The sequence below is a fragment of the Podarcis raffonei genome, chromosome 13 (assembly GCF_027172205.1).
Source record: "Podarcis raffonei isolate rPodRaf1 chromosome 13, rPodRaf1.pri, whole genome shotgun sequence".
Taxonomy (NCBI): domain Eukaryota; kingdom Metazoa; phylum Chordata; class Lepidosauria; order Squamata; family Lacertidae; genus Podarcis; species Podarcis raffonei.
This window is the reverse complement of record NC_070614.1, coordinates 30489805-30504963: the sequence shown is the minus strand read 5'-3', so window position 1 is coordinate 30504963 and position 15159 is coordinate 30489805. Positions and strand designations below refer to the sequence as shown.

The 15159-nt window shown below is 38.7% G+C and overlaps 3 protein-coding genes across 3 annotated transcripts; 2 read left to right on the top strand and 1 right to left on the bottom strand.

The window, feature by feature from the left end:
- The first annotated feature begins 284 nt into the window (after positions 1-284).
- LOC128399383 (olfactory receptor 13H1-like) lies at positions 285-1148 on the top strand. Its single transcript, XM_053360767.1, has one exon. It carries the CDS (start codon positions 300-302, stop codon positions 1146-1148), a length of 849 nt encoding a protein of 282 aa, XP_053216742.1. The 5' UTR covers positions 285-299.
- A 3465-nt stretch (positions 1149-4613) lies between these two features.
- LOC128400445 (olfactory receptor 13H1-like) lies at positions 4614-5519 on the top strand. Its single transcript, XM_053362634.1, has one exon. The coding sequence runs from the start codon at positions 4671-4673 to the stop codon at positions 5517-5519; it is 849 nt and encodes a 282-aa protein (XP_053218609.1). The 5' UTR covers positions 4614-4670.
- A 6258-nt stretch (positions 5520-11777) lies between these two features.
- LOC128400625 (olfactory receptor 13H1-like) lies at positions 11778-12751 on the bottom strand. Its single transcript, XM_053362937.1, has one exon. The coding sequence runs from the start codon at positions 12742-12744 to the stop codon at positions 11812-11814; it is 933 nt and encodes a 310-aa protein (XP_053218912.1). The 5' UTR covers positions 12745-12751; the 3' UTR covers positions 11778-11811.
- Between the last annotated feature and the right edge of the window lie 2408 nt (positions 12752-15159).

The window sequence follows — 15159 nt, the reverse complement described above, 5'->3', positions numbered from 1 at the left end:
GAATGTAAGCATGTTAAAAGAGTGCCCACGTGGCTGCAATTTAGTTTTGATGTAATTTTAATAGGGAGTATGATGTGTAAGGTTTTAAAAGTAACTGCTTGTGATTTTTTTAGCATTTTAGAGTGTGTTAATGACTGAAATACCTGAATACTATTGACTAGCAAGCTGGTTATGTCCTTTCTTTAGAAAATCCCATTCTCAGTGTCATTGAATACTTGATTCAGGATATGGAAGATGAAAATGAGACTGCAGTGACTGAATTTGTCCTCATCGGCTATTCTGGTCGACCAAAGACAAGGATGGGATTAATAGCATTCCTGACAGTTGTCTACTCCATAACCATTGCGGGAAATGTTCTTATTATTTTGGGCACCATTGCTGATCCTCGACTCCACAACCCCATGTACTTTTTCCTTGGTAATCTGTCCTTCCTTGACATTGGATATTCAACAACTTCCATCCCACAGGCCATTGCAAATCTTCTGGTGGACAAACCTGTCATGTCTTTTGCGATGTGTTACTTGCAAATGAGCAGTGGTGTCTGGTTAGGAACGACTGAATGCTTCCTGTTGGCTGTCATGGCTTATGACAGGCTTATAGCCATTTCCAGCCCACTACATTACATGCTGATTATGAACAAGAGATTGTGCATTCAGTTAGCAGCTGGGACGTGGTCAAGTGCCTTTTTTTTAGGGGTTATTCCCATTTATGCCATGCCAGCTCGCTTTTGTGGGAGAAATGTGATCAATCATTTCACATGTGAACTCATAGCTGTTATGAAGCTTGTTTGCTCAGATACCTCCATGAGCCAACTGCTTATGTTCTTCTCTGGATCCCTCACATTGCTTGTTCCTTTTGCCTTTATCCTTTTCTCATATTTACGCATTATTGTGGCAGTTCTGAGAATCCATTCATCAGATGGGAGACTAAAGGCTTTTTCCACATGTGCGTCCCATTTGACTGTGGTAACCATTTTCTATGGCACTGCTATATTCTCATATATCCGACCTCAAACTAAAACCACACATGAACTGGATAAGGCGATTTCTCTCTTCTATGGAACTGTGACTCCCATGTTAAACCCACTAATCTACACACTCAGAAATCAAGAAGTAAAAGGAGCCTTAAGAAGGCTTATGGTAAGGTAAAGGAATTATTTAAAAGAATCAAACAAATGGAATCAACAATGGAAAAAACAAGGAAGTTGTGGAAAGATATAGTCCTTCCTATTGAGAAATGGTTGATAAAGTTATTGGACTTAGCTCAGATAACAAACTTAACATGTTTAATCAGGAAAAATCATTATAGACTTTTATAATTGATTGGAAACTTCTTATGCACATTTTGCATGAAAGAGAAGATGAACCTTTAGTAACTGGATTTGAAGATTGAAAAAAAATAGTGTTTTATAGAAAATAAAATAGTTTGATGTCTATTTGAGTGAATACTTTGAACAACTAATTATATTTAGCTTACAGAGAATCAAAAGTCTTTTCAACTTTTACTTATAATCCCCCCTTTTACTCCCCCTTATATTTTTCCTTTCTTTTCCTTTCTTCCATCGCCCTATCCTCCTTCCTTCTCTTTGCTCCTGATTCTTTTTAGACTAATTCCCCCACCCCCCTTTATTCTGGTTTATTTTAAAAAGATACTTTGTGCTGGGTATAAACTTTATCATATCTTTTGATGAGTATCAGTAAAAATAAAATGTAAAAACAAAAACGAATACACAAGCAGGTTCCTATACTCATACACAGTCAGTTTAAAAAAGTAAGGATGTAACAACTTAAAGTGAGCAACAGTGTAAATTGGTAAATGACAATAAAGAAGGCCTTGTCTATTAATCCCAGTAAATTCATTTATCTTGATCTTGGGCCTATGAGTACATTTATCTGAGTACATTTATCTGTTGGCATATTGGCCTTCCTCAACCTGTAGATGGCTTTTAAAGTTCAATAGCAGCACTTTCAATTGTGCCTAGATTCACCCAATAAACCAAGCACCATATTTAACATTGACACTATTATCTATGACACAGTAGCCCTTTGGAGGCTTTATGCAACTCGGTTGTGGGAAATAACAGGGTCATGCCTTCAGACCCTGAGCCGCTGTCCCTGCCCTCTAGTGTCCAACTCTTGGACTATGACTAGGGAAAGGAACTCCGACCAAGGGTCCATATAACTCAGCATCCTGCTGTCACAGTGGCCAGCTCATGGGAAATCCCCAAGCAGAACCTGGGCACAAGTGTACTCTCTCCTCCTGCATTTTCCAGCAACTGGTATTCCGAAGCCTCTAACCATGGAGAGTCTACATGTGTTTGGGACTCTCACCATGCCACACCCCATAATGATCTTTCTCCTCAAGTGCATGAATGTATTCTTCAACTGCTAGCTTTGATGGAAGAAAGAGCTATGCATGTATAAGCCTTTGATTTTTTCATGGCAGAAACGCAGCCTATAGGAGAAAGGCTGTTTTTTGTATGTTGCTCCCCACACTTTTTGCCTCTGAGCCCAACTGCTTTTACCTTTGCTCTCACCACCAGTAGTATGTGATCCACCCCCCAGAAAGCTGTTCAAGTAAGAATGTGAATCTTCTGGTGGACAAACCCACCATTTGCAGTGTTACTTGCATATGAACGGTGGTGTCTCGTTAGGTATGACTGAATGCTTCCTCTTGGCCATCGTGGTTTATGACCAGTATATAGCCATTTCCAGTCCACTGCACTACATGCAAATCATGAGCAAGAGATGTTGTATTCAGTTAGCTGCTGGAACATGGAGCAGTGGTGTATTTTTAGGGGTAGTCACCAATGTATGCAATGCCAACTCACTTTTGCAGAAACAACATAATTAACCATGTGACATGTGAAGTGAAAGCAGTTCTAAAGCTTACCTGACCAGATACCTCTTTGAACTAACTGCTAATGTTCTTAACTGGGATTCTCACATTTCTTGGCCCCTTTGCCTTTATCCTTTTCTCATACTTGTGCATTATAATGGTCATGCTAATAATTCATTCATCAGGTGGCAGGTAGAAGGCTTTCTCAAGCTGGCTTTTCCCACCTGACTGTGGTAAGCATTTTTTTCGGTACTGCTATATTTCCATTCCTCAAACCTCAAAGTAAAGACACACGAGAGCTTGATAAAACCATTTCTTTTTTCTGTGGGGTACTGACACCCATGTTAAACCCCCTCATCTACACACTCAGAAATCAGGAAGTAAAAGGAGCATTAAGAAGATGTGTGGGAAGGGGAAAGGCACCACATTTAAAGTGGATGAATGATTCTACAACTATTGAAAAATCTATTTTAGGCAGGGAGCAAGGTTTTATCTGCACCTGTTGTGTTAATATTGCTAATAAAAGATTCTTGCAAATCTAGTTGACATGTCAAAGGTAAACATTTTTAGGAATAAGTATGTCCATGTCAGCTTTCCAGGATTTCAGGCAGGGAAATTTGCAACCCTACCCGGAGTTGTTGGGAAATATTTCGTGTACAATGTACTCTACTGGTGTGTTATGGACCACCCCCACATAAAATGCACCAGATTCCTTTCTTTTTCTTTACAATATGAGCAGGTACAGATTCAATTCTGCATTGCAAGAGAGTGTTTTTGAGGCTGCTGAATCAATGAGGCTCCTGGGACTATGTACCCAAGGAAATGCAGAATAAGGATGTGTATTTAAAAATATAAACTAACTAAGGAAAAAACCTGAGAGAAGGGCTCTTTCCCCCCAGATATGAACAAAACATATACCCACTACCTTCTGCACTGTCCTTCTCTCTACTTAGAACATTTTGAAACTCTCCAAGGATCAGAAATTGATACTTTATTAAGGCAATCCTTTATCCCATAATGTTATAAAACCTTTTCAGACTCAGGATCCACTTTATCTCAAATATTAATTTTTCAGCCAGCTTCTTATTTTTTTTTTACCTTCCATATCTGAAAGACTCCTCTGGAAGACCATCTTGTGTTTGGCTGTGACCCATGAATGGATCATGATCCACCAGGTGAAGACCAGTGGTTAAAAAATGTCAATTCTAATTTTAGTAACAAATGCTGATGAAGGACATCAAAAATGTTTTGAAGGTCAAAGGCATTTGAAGGTATTCACTGTCTATTTTAAAAGTATATTTCTATATGTATTGAATGAGCAGCCATCTCTTTTTAAATGAGAACATAAACTTGAATAATGTATTCATCTTGTTAATTTTTTTGGGAAGCATAAACAAAAGAAAAGAAAAATTTAAAAACAATTAATTCACTCAGATTTATTGGATTGGGGATCCATTGTAAGCACACACAAAATGCAGTGACACAAATCGTATTTGTTTGATAACCTCCAAATAAACTTAGTATATCTGATTGAATTCAGTATTTCTTTACTTAAGATTAGACATGTTGTTGGATGCAATCCTATATGAATTTACCTTCACAAGTCCTAGTGATCTCTGATGTTAGTGGGATTGTGATTTTTTTAGCATGTTAGAGTGTGTTAATGACTGAAATACCTGAATACTATTGACTAGCAAGCTGGTTATGTCCTTTCTTTAGAAAATCCCATTCTCAGTGTCATTGAATATTTCATTTAGGATATGGAAGAGGAAAATGAGACTGCAGTGACTGAATTTGTCCTCATCGGCTATTCTGGTCGACCAAAGACAAGAATGGGATTAATTGCTTTCCTGACAGTTGTCTACTCCATAACCATTGCGGGAAATGTTCTTATTATTTTGGGCACCATTGCTGATCCTCGACTCCACAACCCCATGTACTTTTTCCTTGGTAATCTGTCCTTCCTTGACATTGGATATTCAACATCTTCCATCCCACAGGCCATTGCAAATCTCCTGGTGGACAAACCCACCATGTCCTTTACGATGTGTTACTTGCAAATGAACAATGGTGTCTGGTTAGGAACGACTGAATGCTTCCTGTTGGCTGTTATGGCTTACGACAGACTTATAGCCATTTCCAGCCCACTACATTACATGTTAATCATGAACAAGAGATTGTGCATTCAGTTAGCAGCTGGGACATGGTCAAGTGCCTTTTTTTTAGGAGTTATTCCCAATTATGCCCTGCCAGCTCGCTTTTGTGGGAGAAATGTGATCAATCATTTCACATGTGAACTCATAGCTGTTATGAAGCTTGCTTGCTCAGATACCTCCATGAGGCAACTGCTTATGTTCTTCATTGGATCCCTCACATTGCTTGCTCCCTTTGCCTTTATCCTTTTCTCATATTTATGCATTATTGTGGCAGTTCTGAGAATCCATTCATCAGATGGGAGACTAAAGGCTTTTTCCACATGTGCATCCCATTTGACTGTGGTAACCATTTTCTTTGGAACTGCTATATTTTCATATATCCGACCTCAAACTAAAACCACAAATGAACTGGATAAGGCAATTTCTCTCTTCTATGGAACTGTGACTCCCATGTTAAACCCACTAATCTACACACTCAGAAATCAAGAAGTAAAAGGAGCCTTAAGAAGACTTATTGTAAGGTAAAGGAATTATTTAAAAGAAACAAACAAATGGAATCAACAATGGAAAAAGAAGCAAGTTATGGAAAGATATATTCCCTCTTGTTGAGGAATGGTTTCTTTTTAGATTAGGATTTTTTTGTTCTGGTTTATTTTTTAAAAAAATACTTTGTGCTGGGTATAAACTTTTGTATATCTTTTTAATGAGTTTAAGTAAAATTTAAATGTAAAAACAAAAACATACCCACAAGCAAGTTCATATACTCATACACAGTCAGTTTAAAAAGTAAGGCTGTATCAAGTTAAAATGAGCAACAGTGGGAATTGGTCTCCCAGGGACAACACTCTTAACTATACCATGTTGAGTCAAAGTTGCTCCAAAATGAGTTGACAATAAAGCAGGCCCTGTCTCTTAATCCCAGTAAATTCATTTATCTTGATCTTGGGTTTATGAGCAGGATCTCTTATGCTGATTCTTAAGACCTGAGTACATTTATCTGTTAGCATATTGGCCTTCCTCAACCTGTAGATGGCTTTCAGAGTTCAATAGCAGCACTATAAATTGTGCCTAGATATGCCCAGTAATCCAAGGGCCATATTTAACATTGACACTATTATCTATGACACAGTAGCCCTTTGGAGGTTTTATGCAACTCGGTTGTGGGAAATAACAGGGTCATGCCTTCAGACCCTGAGCCGCTGTCCCTGCCCTCTAGTGTCCAACTCTTGGACTATGGCTAGGGAAAGGAACTCCGACCAAGGGTCCATATAACTCAGCATCCTGCTGTCACAGTGGCCAGCCATATGCTCATGGGAAATCCCCAAGCAGAACCTGGGCACAAGTGTACTCTCTCCTCCTGCATTTTCCAGCAACTGGTATTCGAAAGCCTCTAACCATGGAGAGTCTACATGTGTACAGAGGTGTGGAACCTCAGATCCAGGGGGTGCATGCAGTACTCATGCTCGCTTTGTCTGGTGTTTTGGACTCTCACCATGCCACACCCCTTTGCCTTTGAGAATGACCTTTCTCCTCAAGTGCATGAATGTATTCTTGAACTGCTTGCTTTGATAGAAGAAAGAGCTATGCCTGTATAAGCCTTTGATTATTATTTTTCATGGCAGGAAAGCAGTTTTTAGGAGAAAAGCAAGTATTTTGTATGTTGCTCCCCGCACTGTTTGCCTCTGAGCCCAACTGCTTTTACCTTTGCTCTCACCACCAGTAATATGTAACACACAACCCGAAGCTGTTCTAGTAAGAATGTGGATCTCAGACTTAAAAAGCTTCCCCACCTCATCTCCTTTACACACATTCCTCTAAATCATAGAGAGTGATGCTGTGGAGTTTGTGAGGCCATAAGGGATAATGAGGATTTCTCTTCATGCTTAGCCACTTAGAACTGGAGCAACTGGTCTTTGTAGGTTTAATGTCTCCTTGATGAATGATTTGATCTTTCTTTTTCTGCTATAATTTGTCCATCCTTCCCCCTGGTTAGCTTCTTAGTCAAACACTTAAATACAAGGTTTGAAAAGTTCCCTTGTCCTTGTTTCTAGCCCATCAGGCACCTCTTGTTCAATTTTGGCAATTGTCCAGTCTGAGAAGTCTGTCAGGCTTAATTGTTTAGATTTTGTTTTTGATCTGGTTAAGCAACTTGGCTCGGAGGGCTCTCGCTGCCGCTTTTTTTTCTTAGCCATCAATCCAAAGCAATCCTCCTTCGTCAAACTTAATTAAAATCTGGCACCGCACTAGTAAGGAGTCCAGCAGTTACTTGTCTTTCAGCAGATTAAGGCAGAGGAACACAGCTGAATCACTCTTCTGATAGGCACACATGTTGAGAACGATAGGAAGAGTCCTGGTTTGATTGATCTTGCAGCTAACAGCCTCCTGAATAGCAAGGCTAATAGCCTTGGCTTGCTTCAGGGCTCTCCCCAAGGATGGTCAGTTAAGTGAGTGGGTTTGGGGATGAAAGGTGGGGGTGGTGATTTTGGAGTTGCTGAAATTCTGTTCAATATTGAAAACATCTCAACTGTGTGAGATAACAATATTTGGGGGTGTGCTGTGGGAAAGATCAAATATAATTTGTATATAAAGATTAAGCCTTCCAATCATATGCTAGCAGCAGTGATTACAACATATCCCTGTGTATATGATGGCACAATACATGCTTGGAGGCTTGCTATCCTCTGTCAAATCGGATCCACTTGACTGAGGGTACACGTTGTGATCGGATCTCTGAGCACGCCCCACTATCAGGTGCGGGCAGGGTAAGCCTGTTCCGCTCCGGTTGGTCATTTTGCAGTCACGTGGACCCTAAAGCCAATCGCTTGGCTTGGGGGGTGGCTGTGAAACAATATAAGCCCTGTGCGATGTTTGCTGGACCTCTTTTGCCTTGCAGAGTGGAACACCCTTTCCTTTGTGCATCTGGCCTTGCTATGCACTTTGTTGGTCGCCTGTTTTGCAATGGGGGCCTGGTAGGAATTTTTCAATCAGGCAGATTGGCAGGGCCATTTCATTTCCACCTACCACATAGTAATCGCCACAACTTTGTAAGGTTTAGCAGTTAGGCATTGGAACAGCAATGTGTGGGGGAAGGGAGGTGTGGCCATCACATACCCCTCCAAAGTCAAGGGTATTCCATTAAAGGAATCCAGGGGTCGGTCTGGCTCTTGTCCGGAACTCCGTGGTAGGGGCTTGGGCCATGCCAGGAACCCATGGGGACACTGGGGGTGAGCTCAAGTTGGTTGCCACTGGCAGTGCTCCCTCTGGCGATGTTTCGCCCTTAACAGACTCCCTGCGATGTGAGCGGGAGTCTGATATAGTCTGTGGGATTCCAATGCCTAAGCCAATACCACTCAAATTCTGTATTTAATAAAATTAATTGCCCAAAAACTTAAACTAAAATCCTGTGTCACTGTGTCTCATTTTGGGGGGCTGCTCAAAGTGCAACTGCCTCCTCTCCTAAAGTTTTCCTCCTTGCCTCTCCACAACTATTGAATAAATGGGACCTGGCAGAAATCAGCAAGAGGGAAAGCTGAAAATGATCAAATCTCAATCAGACTTTGAAGAGGGCTTTGTTTCAGCTTGAGAGAGATATATGAACTGCAGAAGGCTATTTCTGATGTACACTTCCCTGAATACATTTAAAGAAGAAAATAACCTTAATATTTTTTCCCACTAAAGCAACAACTACATTATGAAGAAATTCTTAAGTTTCTTGGAATGCTATATGTTCCCTGATGGGATTCAAAGTTAAGACCTAATTAGTGCTGTTGGGCTCCAGTGGGAAAATGTCTTTCTGCAGGAAATTAACAGTACTCTGCTTCATAATTTCTTACTTTGACTTGGAAGAATATCAGGGTACATGATGGGACCTAACAGATGTTCAAATCTCAAAAAAGGCAAATTGGGAATACTTGAGCAGTAAACTCATGCCACTGTTATTGAGGTTCTCATCCTATTTTTTTTCTTAAAAAAAATATATTCATAGAACTATACTTGTATTTGTTTCAAGGCTGGGTTATAAATAATGCTGACACTAATACTCCTATTAATGATGCAATAATTTTAGATAGGTGAAATACTCATTGTGGAAGGAGATTTTGATAAGACAAGGCATATTAACCCATCATATAAGTGTTTTGTCAAAAAAGAAAAAGTCAGTCGACCCACCCCCTGTTAGTTACCCGAAAGTGAATAAGCTCCCCATAGTGTTACTTGCCTAATTCAATTTTGTTTACAACAATTATACTTTTGCATCAATAGGAAGAGGAGAGAAATTTAATTTTGTTTGTATTTAAATGAGAAGCTGCCTAATTCACACCTCTTGAACAAAAACACAAACCAATGCACAACTAGCCCTCAAAATTCACGTGTATCTGAATTTTGTGACATAGGTCTCAAAGCAAACAAAGTACATATATTAAACTGAGCATAAAACTGCATATATTAATCCAAAATGCACTACATTTGCAAAATTGCTTGCAAAAATGTGTACCATAGTGAAAACTGCATAACAAATGAATTTATTAGGAGAAATTTGCACTAAATGTTAATGAAAAATTGTACTTATGTTTAAGGAGAAATCACTGTGTTAAAGCTGACCAAAAGTCCAGAGGTAGCATGATTATCAATTTACGATGGGGTGGAAGGTTCACAGGCTATGAAGGACTTGCTCACAAATTTATTGACAGCTGTATGAATTATGATAGCTGGGAAGTAGCAAGCAGAATATAAAATTGAAGAATGGCATAAAGAGGTGTGGGATATAGGTATTAATGATAAATTAGCATGTGTCATTAAGGTAAGATGAGGAATATGCAGGAGAAATGATTTTGAGGAGATATGGGAAGTGTTTGTAGAATTTGTACTGTTAAAATCATTAGAAGAAGTGTTGAAATTTTTGGAGGTTGGATAGTTAGAATGGAATGGTCTCAGTGGTAGAGTTCACATTTTTATTCTTATTTATTTATGATTGTAGCTTTGGTAAAATGAAATAATAATAATAATAAAAAGAAAGCAAATACAAAGAAGCTCACTGAATAAAATTCTACATATGTACACATCTATTTTTTAAAATGCTAATGAATTTTCATGGACTGAAAACAGATCACCCACTGCCAGATGATGCCACACCCAAGGAAAGCACAACATCAAGACTGCCAGAGACAGATCTAATCATTTTTTACTCTGATCTCCCGAAAGCCACAAACAACTGGACACTACTGCTGACGGCTGGCAATCTGGACAAGTCTGTAAAACAACCCCAGAAAGAACAACATTTCAGACACCTCAAGAATGGCTGTGTTATAACTGAGACAGAGGAAGAGCTGACTACAATCTGCCCGTCACAATGAAGCCAAATTGCCAATGACGAGAGTAGCCTAAATATTATTTCATGGAACATAGCGGGTTGTGCCAACAAAGTAGGGAATGAGTCATTTCATGAGTACATAACGAGTTTCGATGTGATAATGTTGCAGGAAACCTGGGCAACTGACTTATTATAAATAATAAAGAGAACAACAGAAAGTGATGTAGAAATGCACAGACCTGAACTTAAGATAGGAAAAAAATGAATGGAGAAAATCACAGCTACAGATTTGTCCATCCCTTACCCCTGTCAATATGGTCAATGGTTAGTGATGATAGTAGTTGTAGTCCACAACATCTGGAGGCCACCATGTTGGCTACCCCTACACTAGATGAACATATGGAGAATGAAAGGACCTGGCAGTATTATAACAGGAGATACAGAGGTTTCTCCATCCCTGTTCAGCAGCTACATTGTAGCCTGTTTTACAAGCTGGCTGCATTTGTGGGAAATGGAAGACATTAAAGTACACTCCATCAGTTCAGCTGAAACCACCTGTTTGCCTCCTTTCCTTGGCTTCAATTGACAATCATTCCACCTAGCTGCATCTGAAAGAGAGGAGAGGTCCACCCAACAGCTTGGTTTTGACCAAGGGCCATTTCACTCCTCCTTTCCTGTTTCTATGTGCAGATATTTTCCTCGGGTTGAAACCAGAGGGAGGGGAAAGGACAAAAAAGAGAGAGAAAGAAATCCATCTGCTTAGCTGGAATCAGTAACTGCCATTTTAGTTCCTTTTCTCCAATATTTATCTCCCCTGTGCCAATTACAGTAGGTCACTATAGGACCAGTTGTGAATACAATTTAACCTTTGGTATCTGAATTTGCTTATTTTTCTCTCATCTATTGTGTCTGATTAACCTTTTTACTGATTACAATTAATTAGCCTAAGTTAATGATGTCCATTGACTTCAATGGGTCTTCTCTAAGTTGGTCTAGCATTGGATACAACTATATACATCCAAATACAAAGGGACTAGGAAATAGGGAAAGCAAATACATTTGGGCTTTATGGTTAAGCCTACAGGCTGGTATTTTGTAATTTAACTTCTCTACAACATTTAGAAAATTGTAGTCACTTTAATCAACACCATTTCAACTATTTATATGCTAATGCAGAAATTCTAATCGTACAACAGTGCATTTTGTATTAAGTTGGTTTGTATTGTGCATGTACATGACTTCCTTAGATTTAATCTCCAACGGTAGATTTAAACACTGTTAGGAATTACTTGCTTTGACATGAAAGAAGCTACTTTTAAAACAATAAATTTATCTTTAGCATATCAGTTAGATTTTCAAGGAGCCTTTATTTCCATTTTAACACAACATATTCAGATTTACTAGTTTCAAATGAATTCAGTAGCTGTTAAGGTTGTGATAATAACAGAAGCAATAACATCAAGAGGCACAGAAAATATTTCAATCCTCAATATGATCAAGGTATCTTTTTCATGAATCCACTTTCTTTCCCACAAGTCTTCTGAAGGCCCCTATAACTTCCTGATTTCTGAGAGTGTAGATTAATGGGTTTAACATGGGAGTCATAACTCCATAGAAAATAGAAATTATCTTGTCTACATCCTTTGTGGTCTTAGTTTGGGGGCGGAGATATGAGAACATGAAGGTGCCATAGAATATGGATACTACAGTCAAGTGGGAAGCACATGTGGAGAAAGCCTTCATCCTGCCCCCTGCTGAGTGGATTCTTAGAATTGCCACAATTATGCGCAAATACGAGAAAAGGATAAAGCTAAAGGGACCAAGCAAAGTGACACTCCCAGTGAAGAACATAACCAGCTGGCTCAAGGAAGTATCTGAGCAAACCAGCTTCATAACTGCTTTGACTTCACATGTCAAATAATCAATCATATTTTTCCCACAAAAGCGTGCTGGTATGGCATAAATGGGAATAACGCCTAAAAATAAGCCAATTGACCACGTCCCAGCTGCTAACTGAATGCACAATCTCTTGTTCATGATTAGCATGTAATGCAGTGGGCTGGAAATGGCTATAAGCCTGTCATAAGCCATGACAGCCAAAAGGAAGCATTCGGTCACTGCTAAGTAGGCACCACCACTCATTTGGAAGTAACACATGGCAAAGGACGTGGTGGGTTTGTCCACCAGAAGGTTTGCAATGGACTGTGGGATTGAAGAAGATGCATAGCAAATGTCAAGGAAGGATAAGTTACTGAGGAAAAAATACATGGGATTGTGAAGCCGAGGATCAGTTGTGGTCACTAAGATTATAATAAAATTTCCCACTACAGTGATAGCATATACAACAATCAGGAAAACAATGAGTCCCATCCTTGTCTTTGGCCGACCAGAATAGCCAATGAGGACAAACTGAGTCAATTCAGTCTCATTTTCTTCTCTCATATCGTGATTCAAATATTATCTGCAATGATATACAAAAAAGAAAGAAAGAGAAAGGGACCTCATTTTGTAATATTTGCATGGTATTTTGCTAGAAGGTTTGGGAAGGTATGGTACTGTAATAATGAGAACATATTAATGATTAGTTTCAAAAATCTATTAAAGCTTCTCTTTTGTTTATTATGAGCTATTAGCAAATCTAAGGAAATGATTTGCACACTGCTTGCTTTGGAGCAATTCAAACCCTTTGACGTTTTCTGTGTTGAAGATTCTTGCACTGAGCATGGGGTGGGGTGAGCCTAGAGGATCCCTTTTGGCAAGAAATAGACGAGCAAAGATGAAATAAACAATGAAATCAGAATAGCTTCCACTATGATCAATTACAAAAATAAAACTCAGAAACTTAGACTTTGAAATTATTTCTCTAATTGAGCAACTTCAATTTCACACATAATTTAAGAAATTTGTGTCCTACATTGAAATACCTGTGAAACAATTTACATAAAAATCCAACTTTTTAATATTATGAAGTTTAATCCAGCAGCATTATATCCTGCTGTATTTCTACAAATATGTTTCAAGATCCAATATTTTGCAGAAATATTGACTTAAAATTGAATATTTTATAGTTATATTTGCATTACAAACAAATTTATTTATTTTGTCACTTTTGACATAGCTTTTTAGTGCATAACACATATGCTCATTTTCATGGATAAAACATTTAGAGAAGCAAGGGTGACATTTTCTCCTTTCTGAATTTCAAAATAAATGCAATTGTTTCTTGAAAGCTCCTGTATTCTTGACCATGCTTCTGATTCAGCATACTGAGCAAAATAAAGGACTGCAAAAGATATAGCTAAGTAGAAGAAGCTGTAGTGCTTCTTCTCCCCCCGACCCCACACACATTATGCATTCTTCTAAGCAATACAAATGATCCAGATTGGAGGAAAAGTCAGAGATCCAGATCAAAATTCCCCAAATGCCTTTTTAACTGCTATAAGGTGGGGTAATGAGAATGAAACTAACATGGCAAAGTATATAAACAACTAATACCTTTAAGTGCTTTGGTTTTTCCACACTTCCTGAATGTCCTTTGTCAGCATTTGGTATTAAACTGAGATGGAGGATTCTTCAAACTGTACAGGAATTCAAGTAAGCCTTCAGTGTATGAGATGAGAAAGACTGAAATCGTTCCAGTGGACAATAAAAAGCAAGTTGTCACTTCACTATTCAAAAAAATAAAAATATGGAATATGAAGAAGGATTCATGTTACATGAATCTCTGAAAGATAACGCACTAAAACAGCACAGGATAGCATCTTTATGTATGCAACGCTCTAGATATAGTAGAAACATTTCAGGAGGCATAGATTGCTATTTTGTTCCCATGAAAACTTGGAACTGAAAGAGAAGTCTAAGTGTTTTAGTTAGCTCAATTAGATGGGCAATATTTTAAAACCACTTTCTCCATAATTCCCAGTGGCGGCATAATCCCAGGAGCATCAGTGATTCAGCACTCCTAGGGATGCCACATAATAAGAAAAACATAAGATATAGCATAATATACACATCATAATAATAAAATAATCATAATAACAGCCCCCTTCCCATTTAACAGGCCATAGATTATTTAAAGAATGGGGGTTAATAGAAATGCTTTTGCCTGGTGCCTAAAGACATGTAATGATGGCTCCATGTGAGTCTCTCTGAGGGAACATTCCACAGATGGGGAGCCACCACAGAAAAGGCCCATTCTTGTGTTGTCATCCTCAGAACCTCTCGACGAGCGGGGACATAGAGAAGAGCCTCAGATGACAAGTGTAGGATCTAGGTCAGTTTGTATGGGGAGAAGCTTTCCTTAAGATACTGAAGTCCTGAGCCATGTAAGACATATTACCTCAGCATTGGTCTCTGAATTGGGCCCAATTATTAATTAGACTGTGTGATCCGTGCTGCATTCTCCAGAAGGATCCATTGTTGCCCTTCATTTTTAGTGCCTCTTCCCAACGCATCCATCAGCAAATTCTTATACTGATTAATAAAAAAGCATTCATTCAGGATCAGTTCCATCATTTCACTGTAGTTAGATGGCGTTTTTATCTTTTCAAATGATACTGGGAAAATTTCCTTGTTTTGCTTGAAAACTTGTGTGTGACCATCACTGTTTGCCTCCTATCCTTAGTTTCAATTGACAATCATTCCACCTAGCTGCATCTGAAAGAGAGGAGAAATTTGTGTTTAGCATATCAGTTAGATTTTCAAGGAGCCTTTATTTCCATCTTAACACATCACATTCAGCTTTCCTAGTTTCAAATGTATTCAGTAGCTGTTAAGGTTGTGATAATTACAGAAGCAGTAACAGCAAGGGGCACAGAAAACATTTCAGTCCTCAATATGATCAAGGTATCTTTTTCA